General features: G+C 39.3%; 1 protein-coding gene across 3 annotated transcripts in view; it reads right to left on the bottom strand.

Annotated features, from left to right (window-relative positions):
* Positions 1–10000, bottom strand: part of il34 (interleukin 34) — a 150898-nt gene that overhangs the window by 26458 nt on the left and 114440 nt on the right. For 2 of the 3 annotated variants that reach the window (XM_061917070.1, XM_061917069.1), the window contains exon 7: positions 1337–1517. In XM_061917070.1, the coding sequence (XP_061773054.1) occupies positions 1337–1517 (181 nt within the window). Of the gene's footprint in view, positions 1–1054; positions 1220–1336; positions 1518–10000 lie in introns of those variants that run through there. The other variant, XM_061917071.1, reaches the window with a different exon arrangement.

The following is a 10000-nucleotide window of genomic DNA, read 5'->3' as shown; positions in this document are numbered from 1 at the left end:
AGCGCCCTCTACCACCAGGAGGCGGGAGTCATTTAATGACTCATATTTGACACACGCAGCTACGGTATATTAATAAAACATAGCTGCTTACTTTTCTTTTTAGCATATTCAATAGCTTGGACCTTAAATCCTACTGAATAGCTCTTAATCTTTTACCCTTTATGCGATTTCAAATGATTGAAATCAGCCTCCTCCATTTTGAAAATGATGACAGCTGAAGTGTCACTCGTGACGTGACGAGTTTGACCCGGCGGAAATTCTAGGCATATGCTAATTATTTTGCGAAACGAGTTTTAACCGGCAGCAATTCTAGGCAGGCGCATACTATATACCCGGCGGCAATTCAAGAAAATACGGTAGTAGACTTTGCATGTAGCTGAATGTGCCGGTCTTGTCTTTTGTTGAACCCTACAAAGTTTTTATACTGTAAGTGATGTACCAGCTGTTTGATTGCAACTTGCATCATCGGTATAGTTTTCATTGCTAAGTTTGGAGATTTTGAAATTGCCATGAAAAATCACTAATGCTAATCAGCAGCATGCGTATGGCAAAGCCAATGTTAATTAGCATCGAGCTAGCGCAATTTGGAAAAGCGGAGCCTTACTTTGTGTCCGAGCGTTTTTTATCGAGTGTGACTACAAAAAAAGCCAGCATGTGGCCAAATTAATTTGCAATTCTCGGTAACCTTGAAACGATACCAGTACTCAATGGTACAAATGTTCATTGTTTAATAATCCAATTGTAATAATGACACTTGCAAATGTCTTTCAACATCGAAAAATGGACTTACAGTATAGTGATAAATTTGCTGTTTCATTTGCAAGTTCTACATAGCAGACTTTGCACGCAGTCACAATTCCAAGGTAAAAACGTCGCCTAGCCTTTGCTATGAAGCTGAATGTGGCAGTCTAGTCTTTTGTTGAGCCCTACAAAGTGTTTATACTGTAAGTGTCGTACCAGTGTGGTAACGTGCATCGTAGTATTTTTACTGCCAAGCTCTCTTCTCTTTTTTTCTCTGTTAATTGCCGTCTTTCTTCAATAAAAGGTACACGTATTTGTTTAAATCGTCATTTATGTATATTTCTAAATGATTTCTGCATGAAAAATTATATTTTTTGTCGATAAAATGGGTTTTGTGTTGATTTTTTGGGGATCTCTGACACAGACTAACTGGGATGACAATATTTCTAGCGAGAGAAATTGAGTTGTACAGTCTGGTCTTCTCTCGAACAAAAACGGAGGTACCATCGTAGTTCCGACGTGATGAAACAAAGCAAACATTCATTTCAACGTTGTCGCTAGATTACGTATCCTGTTCCGGCGGGCTCATACTCACAGTCCATGCTTTTTGTGGCTTTAAAGCAGTCACTGAAGAGGCAGTGCATGGTCTCACAGAAATTGTCCAGAAGAGATTTTGGAGTGGCAAACCTCCAGCTGGTCTCTGGCACTCTGTGTGTCACTTCTGTTAAGCAATCCCATTTGTCCTGGATTGCATCTGGAAGCTCCTGCTGGAACACCTGCCCAGACACAAACACACACACATTATAAGTATTATTAGTATTCAGTCATTTGTGTAGTGCGACATGTCTAAGAAACACATCTGCAACACAGTATTAATCTACAAACTTTCCGTGGAAATTTTGAGTGCCCTGCTATCTGTGCCCTGAACCTTTCGAGATATCGAAATTACGTAAAAACTGTGAGCGCCTCAAGGCTTTGAGGAACGTTCCGGTGTTTTCAGATATCCGATAAGTGGAGAAATGATCAAGTTAGAGCGAGTAGGAAAATACCAATTTCTGTGTTTTTTCACGCCAACATTTAACATTGGAGTCAATGAGAGATTGAGCTGACTTTATTGGCCAACAGAAGCGTAATGGGACAAACGACCTCCATAGAAGTGACATTTTCTGAGAGAAAGACATGTGTGTCAATATTTTCACCAAAACACACGACAGTGGGATAAAAGATGAGGCCGTGATGACAGGTTGTTCACCAAAAAAAAAGCAAATTTTCGGGGCTTCCACGCTAGTAAATTAGAGTGGACGCCATCCACTTAAAGGGGAACATTATCACCAAACCTATGCAGGCGTCAATATATACCTTGATGTTGCAGAAAAAAGACCATGTATTTTTTAACCGATTTCCGAACTCTAAATGGGTGAATTTAGGCGAATTAAACGCCTTTCTGTTTATCGGTCTCGTAGCAATGACGTCAGTACGTGACGTCACCGAGGTAATACACCCGGCATTTTAATTTTCAACACATTACAAACACCGGGACTCAGCTCTGTTATTTTCCGTTTTTTCGACTACTTTTTGGAACTTTGGAGACATCATGCGTTGTCCGTGTGTTGTCGGAGGGTGTAACAACACTAACAGGGAGGGGTTCAAGTTGCACCACTGGCAAGAAATCTGCCACCAGACCCCCATTGAATGTGCCAGAGTGTCTTCACATTTGACCGGCGATGCTAAGACAGACATGGCACAGAGATGTATGGATAACCTGCAGATGCATTTGCAATGATTAAGTCAACGAAATCACAAAGGTGAGTTTTGTTGATGTTGTTGACTTATGTGCTAATCAGACATATTTGGTCACGGCATGACTGCCAGCTAATCGATGCTAACATGCTACGCTAATCGATGCTAACATGCTATTTACACTAGCTGTATGTACATTTGAAACTAGATACCCACATTTAATGCAAAACAAACACTTACCAATCAACAGATTTAAGTTGCTCCAGTGTCACAAGATGCGAAAGTCCTGATCGTTTGGTCCACACATTTTACCGGCGATGCTAACAAGGCAGCCATGCTATGGGCCACTTCATTAGGTACACCCACGCTATGGCCGAATAGCGTCAATGGCTATTCGCTCAATAGCTTCAGTTTCTTCTTCAATTTCGTTTTCGCTATCTGCCTCCATACTCCGACCATCTGTTTCAATACATGCGTAATCTGTTGAATCGCTTAAGCCGCTGAAATCTGATTTTTATTGTTTTTAACCCTTTTGAAATTGTGATAATGTTCCCCTTTCACTGGAGGAAGGCTGATGGCGCTCGCCTCCTTCTGATGGCCATCCATCCAAAAGCAAACATTGGACGTCCAAAATTTTTAGCCAGGGTTAAAGTAGACAAGTGTGTGACCAAAATGAGACGTTAAGCACCGAGCTACGTGAAAGTATGGCTGAGCTACAAGAGGAGGTAATCTCGTGGGTTGGAGCGACATTTAATAAATGAGAAACTGATGACATAGTGGTTTTTTTTTTACTTCTTTATCTCCTTTTTTCCAACCAAAAAGGCTTTGCTCTGATTAGGAGGTACTTGAATTAAAAACATTTTCACAGGGGTGCATCACTGAAAAAAGGTTGAGAACCACTGGTCTAGAGGACTATTACACGCCTTCAGATCTCTCTTGCATGCGTCCTTGAATCGGACTATGATTGATAAAACGCTAAATATTGACAACATATGAACATCACACCCCCTTTCCATCCACATATCTTACAATCAAGCGAAACACAACAAAAATGCAACAAACACAGCAAAATATGATCGTGAAGGGTAAAAAATAAACTCACCTATACAATCTGATATTGTATATCACTAAACTTTAGAACTCCTTCCGCGTCTTGAGTAGAGTTTATACCAAAAAGTTCTATTTTGGTTTCATCTGACCACATGACATTCTCCCAATCCTCTGCTGTATCATCCATGTATCCATTTTGGTATAAACTCAACTCGTCGTGTTTGGAGGAAGAAGAATACTGAGTTGCATCCCAAGAACACCAGACCTACTGTGAAGCATGGGGGTGGAAACATCATGCTTTGGGGCTGTTTTTCTGCTAAGGGGACAGGACGATTGATCCGTGTTAAGGAAAGAATGAATGGGGCCATGTATCGTGAGATTTTGAGCCAAAACCTCCTTTCATCAGTGAGAGCTTTGAATGGTTGACCAAATACTTATTTTCCACCATAATTTACAAATAAATTCTTTAAAATTCCTACAATGTGAATTCTTGGATTATTTTTTCACATTCTGTCTCTCACAGTTGAAGTGTACTTATGATGAAAATTACAGACCTCTGTCATCATTTTAAGTGGGAGAACTTGCACAATCGCTGGGTGACTAAATACTTTTTTGCCCCACTGTGCATACAGTGCATTCGGAAAGTATTCACAGGGCTTCACCTTTTCCATATGGTGTTATTAAAGATGTCCGACAATATCAGCCTGCCGATATTATCGGCCGATATATGCTTTAAAATGTAATGTCGGAAATTATCTATATAGATTTTAAAAAGTAAAATACATGACTTTTTTAAAACGCCGCTGTACAGAGCGGTACACGGACGTCGGGAGAAGTGCAGAGCAGTTGCGTCTCCCAGTCAGCAGCACCTCCCCTCTCCCACACACAACACAGGAGTTACAGTAGGACTGTGTTGTTGCCGGTGCTGTAGCCGTGGCTAACAAGCGAGCTCGATCGGTGACTGACTAACAACATCATGTCTATGCCAATCCATCCATCCATTTCCTACCGCGTATTCCTTTTGGAGTCGCGGGGGGTGCTGGTGCCTATCTCTTTAAATAAGAAAATCTCATTTCAGTAGGCCTTTAAAGATCTAAAAAAATGATTTGGGAAGGTCCGGCGCTTACTTGCCAACCCTCCCGGATTTCCCGGGAGACTCCCGAAATTCAGCGCCTCTCCTGAAAATCTCCTGAAATTCAGGCAGAACTGGAGGCCACGCCCCCCTAGCTCAATGAGGACTTGAGTGATGTGTCTGAGAGCGTGTCTGCCCAATGACGTTATAACTGTAGAATGATCGAGGGCGAGTTCTTGGTTTCTTATGTGGGTTTATTGTTAGGCAGTTTCATTAACGTCCTCCAAGCGCAGTAACAACAACAGTCACGTTTACGTCTAACACTCAACCACAGGGGTCGGGAACCTTTTTGGCTAAGAGAGCCATACAAGCCAAATATTTTAAAAAGTATTTCCGTGAGAGCCATATAATACTTTTTTTAAGACTGAATACAACTAAATGCGTGCATTTTTAAGTAAGACCAACATTTTTAGAGTATAATAAGTCTCTTGTTCTTTTTAATAACATTGTTATTCTGAAGCTAACCAATAATAAATAAATGAATGCGACTTCTTGAACAGGTGCGTTAGAAAACGGATGGATGGATTAAAAGACATGAGAATGTTTTATATTTTGAACGTTATTTTTGACACTGTGAAAACCAGCAGAATTATTCATTACTTACCGTTAAGCAATGTCAGCTAAGATTTATCTGAGAGCCAGGTGCAGTCATCAAAAGAGCCACATCTGGCTCTAGAGCCATAGGTTCCCTACCCCTGCTCTACCGTAAGGCAGTTCGTCTGCTGTAAACAGCATGTGACACTCTTAAACATCTACTGTACATGCACCAGCACAACACCTGCAGGCAACTTCAACCCTTTACTAATCCTCCTCCATTCACATCCTATCTCCCCGGATTGTAAATAACCTAATAATCGAATGTATTTCTAATGTATATACTTGTTCTTATGCTATGTGAACTCACTATGTTCTCTGCTGGCTGTACATATCCTACTAAGTAAGACCTACACTGTTTCAATGTCCATTTCTCTGTTGATGCAATTGTTGATGACTGAAGTTCTGATATCAACCAAAGCTCCTCATCCCACCCCCCGGATTGTAAATAATGTAAATAATTCAATGTATATACTATGATGATTAACCTGTGTGGTGACTGTATTATGCAGATAGTATATATTTGTACCATGAATTGATTAACGTGGACCCCGACTTAAACAAGTTCAAAAACTTATTGGGGTGTTACCATTTAGTGGTCAATTGTACGGAATATGTACTGAACTGTGCAATCTACTAATAAAAGTATCAATCAATCAATCAATCATGCATTTGTGACAATAACATCTACTTTAGAAAGTGCAGTGCATAACTGCGCACACAACAGCTGTAAATATACTACTCCCTTTTTTAACCACATGCTAACATGCTAACGCCCATTCACTGCTGCTTAGCCGCACGAGAATGGTTTTTGATTGATTGATTGAAACTTTTATTGTTAGAATGCACAGTACAGTACATATTCCGTACAATTGACCACTAAATGGTAACACCCCAATAAGTAACACCCCAATATTTTTCAACTTGTTCAAGTTGAAAAATATTATGGCCCCATTGCAGCGGGCCCATAATAATCAAAACGGGCAAATATCTTCCTCGTGACTACTTAAAGACATTTGTAGGCCTGAGCACAAATATTTGGGAAAAGATTAGATCAACAAGATAATTGAGACAAAATGTGAGGCACGTGTCAGCCTCATGTGCAGTGGCGACTAATGTCCCACTGCTTATCTAAAATTCTGTCAACTCTGGTTCAAAATGACCCTCACAAAACTCAATTTTATATATATTTTTTTAGTTTGACATGATGCTGTGTCATTAAAAGGATGACTACCAGGAAACTATTAAAAGAGCTGTTGAAAGGGAAGAAAACTAGACCACAAGGATGAAATGTTTGTGGTGTGGGGATGGAGCAAGGACAGTGTGCAGGACTGTTACATTATATGGGGAAAAAAGTGGGATATAAAGGTAATCAGAGGTGGGTAGAGTAGCCAGAAATTGTACTCAAGTAAGAGTACTGTTACTTTAGAGATGTATTACGCAAGTAAAAGTAAGGAGTAGTCACCCAAATATTTACTTGAGTAAAAGTAAAAAGTATGTTGTGAAAAAACTACTCAAGTACGAGGTAACTGAGGAGTAACCTGTTTGTTTAATGATGACGGCAACAAGTAATGCACAAAAACATAAAAATAGCAATGAACAAATTCAGAGCCAGAAATATCTCTTAAGCAACTAAACAATAATGTATATTAAATAATATATATTTGGTTTTACAGTGTATTGAAAAAAAAATTGAAAAAGAATTTGACCTTTGCAAGCTCATTATACTATTGGCTAAGTTTTATATTCATAAATGTAAGTTTCTCAATACCCGACCTGTTTTTTGTGCCTTTAAAAAATATTTAGAACTCTACATTAAAACACTCTACCTCTAACAACCAAAAAGCTGTGAAAACGATGATGCTGTGTTCCAAATTTAAGTTATTTACTGAGATTGAGTGAGCCTATGGCTTTGCACTTTGTTTAGAATAGAATAGAATAGAATAGAATAGAAAGTACTTCATTGATCCCTGGGGGAAATTCAGCACCACAGTTCGTTCACAATAAACAATAATAGTAATAAATAATATATGACATATATTATATACATAATATATAATATATGAATAATATAATTTTAGCTGAGATAGGCGCCAGCGCCCCCCGCGACCCCAAAATGGAAGAAGCGGTAGAAAATGGCTGGATGGATAGTCTACATATATTCTACATTTAAATGCAGTCAAGAAGGAACATATGCATTATACAGTCTGATTATTATATATATTTATATACTGTATGTATATATTTTGCATTCCATTTTAGTTAGTTTGAATTTACAACCCCCTGGCGCTGTTTTGTACGTTTTTTATACTGTTTTGTACTGTTTTTGTACTTACTTTGATTATTATTTTCAACTGTTTGTAAAAAAAAGTGTGCAGTTAAATCATGTGACCGCCTGGCTCTGTTTGATTGGTGAAACGGAGTCAAACGCCACCAGTGACTGCATTTGATAGGTGAAACGGAGTCAAATGTCACCAGTGACTGCATTTGATTGGTGAAACGGAGTCAAACGTCACCAGTGACTGCATTTGATTGGTGAAACGGAGTCAAACGTCACCAGTGACTGCATTTGATAGGTGAAACGGAGTCAAACGTCACCAGTGACTGCATTTGATGGGTGAAACGGAGTCAAACGTCACCAGTGACTGCATTTGATTGGTGAAACGGAGTCAAACATCACTAGTGACTGCATTTGATTGGTGAAACGGAGTCAAACATCACCAGTGACTGCATTTGATTGGTAAAACGGAATCAAACGTCATCAGTGACTGCATTTGATAGGTGAAATGGAGTCAAACGTCACCAGTGACTGCATTTGATAGGTGAAACGGAGTCAAACGTCACCAGTGACTGCATTTGATAGGTGAAACTGAGTCAAACGTCACCAGTGACTGCATTTGATTGGTGAAACAGAGTCAAACGTCACCAGTGACTGCATTTGATTGGTGAAACTGAGTCAAACGTCATTGGTGACTGCATTTGATTGATGAAACAGAGTCAAACGTCACCAGTGACTGCATTTGATTGGTGAAACAGAGACAAACGTAACCAGTGACTGCATTTGATTGGTGAAATGGAGTCAAACGTCACCAGTGACTGCATTTGATAGGTGAAAGGGAGTCAAACGTCACCAGTGACTGCATTTGATTGGTGAAACAGAGTCAAACGTAACCAGTGACTGCATTTGATTGGTGAAATGGAGTCAAACCTCACCAGTGACTGCATTTGATAGGTGAAACGGAGTCAAACGTCACCAGTGACTGCATTTGATTGGTGAAACTGAGTCAAACGTCATTGGTGACTGCATTTGATTGATGAAACGGAGTCAAACGTCACCAGTGACTGCATTTGATTGGTGAAACAGAGTCAAACGTCACCAGTGACTGCATTTGATTGGTGAAATGGAGTCAAATGTCACCAGTGACTGCATTTGATAAGTGAAACGGAGTCAAACGTCACCAGTGACTGCATTTGATAGGTGAAACGGAGTCAAACGTCACCAGTGACTGCATTTGATTGGTGAAACTGAGTCAAACGTCATTGCTGACTGCATTTGATTGATGAAACGGAGTCAAATGTCACCAGTGACTGCATTTGATTGGTGAAAAAGTGTGTCAAACATCACCAGTGACTGCATTTGATTGGTGAAACGGAGTCAAATGTCACCAGTGACTGCATTTGATTGGTGAAACGGAGTCAAATGTCACCAGTGACTGCATTTGATTGGTGAAACGCAGGCATGTGATAGATCCTACTTTGAAGGTCTGTCTGACAAAACAAAACAAACAAAGCATGCATTAACAGATCGATAAAAATCAGTAGCGAGCTGAATGTAGATAAATGGAGCGGAGTAAAAGTGGCGTTTCTTCTCTATAAATATACTCAAGTAAAAGTATGTTGCATTAAAACTACTCTTAGATGTACAATTTATCCCAAAAGTTACTCAAGAAGATGTCTTAAGACCCACTTTTATTCTTTGGCTTTTAACACTACTTGAGTTGTGTGGTCCTCTGTCCTCTGTTGTCCTCTGTGTTTTTTATACACTTTTATTTTTATTTTACTGTTTTTATTGATTTTACCCTTTAAAATAGTTTTTAATCATATTTGTTTTTATATTTTTTTTATTGGTTTTATTTTTATTCATTTTTTGTTTTATTCAGTCATTGGTGGAGCATAATATTGTTTTTAACATGGCTGTGCAGCACTTTGGAAACGTTATTGTTGTTTAAATGTGCTATATAAATAAAGTGGATTGGATTGGATTGGATAACGCAGTAAATGTTGTGCGTTATTACCCACCTCTGAAGATAATTTAGTTGTAGTAACGGTTTTATGTGATCCAAATATGCTTAACACTAGAGCTGTGTGATATATGGATATACACAATATATAGCGGGTTTGTGTCTGTGCGATATAGAAAATGACTATATCGTGATATTCGAGAATACGTTCTCACACAGTTGCGTTTTAGCTGCGGGCATTACACTACAGGCTCTTCTTGCTCTTTCTTGTCTCTCCTTCTCACAGACAAGCAGGCACACAAACTTACATACTGTCACCTCATACGTCACATACGTACACGCCCTCGCCCAGCAGAGAGGTAGCAGCATGGGCAACAGTAGCTGTGATGCTAGCAGAGCCTTGCGAGTGGTAATACAAGAGAAAGAATGAAAGTTTAAAAGTAGCATATATGAATGCAGTATGAATAAGAATGTTTTAATGTAGACACATAGAATCTTCATA

The sequence above is a fragment of the Nerophis ophidion genome, linkage group LG12, assembly GCF_033978795.1.
Source record: "Nerophis ophidion isolate RoL-2023_Sa linkage group LG12, RoL_Noph_v1.0, whole genome shotgun sequence".
NCBI classification, from domain to species: Eukaryota; Metazoa; Chordata; class Actinopteri; order Syngnathiformes; family Syngnathidae; genus Nerophis; species Nerophis ophidion.
Note: the sequence above shows the minus strand (reverse complement) of the source record. Positions and strands in the feature narration are given on the sequence as shown.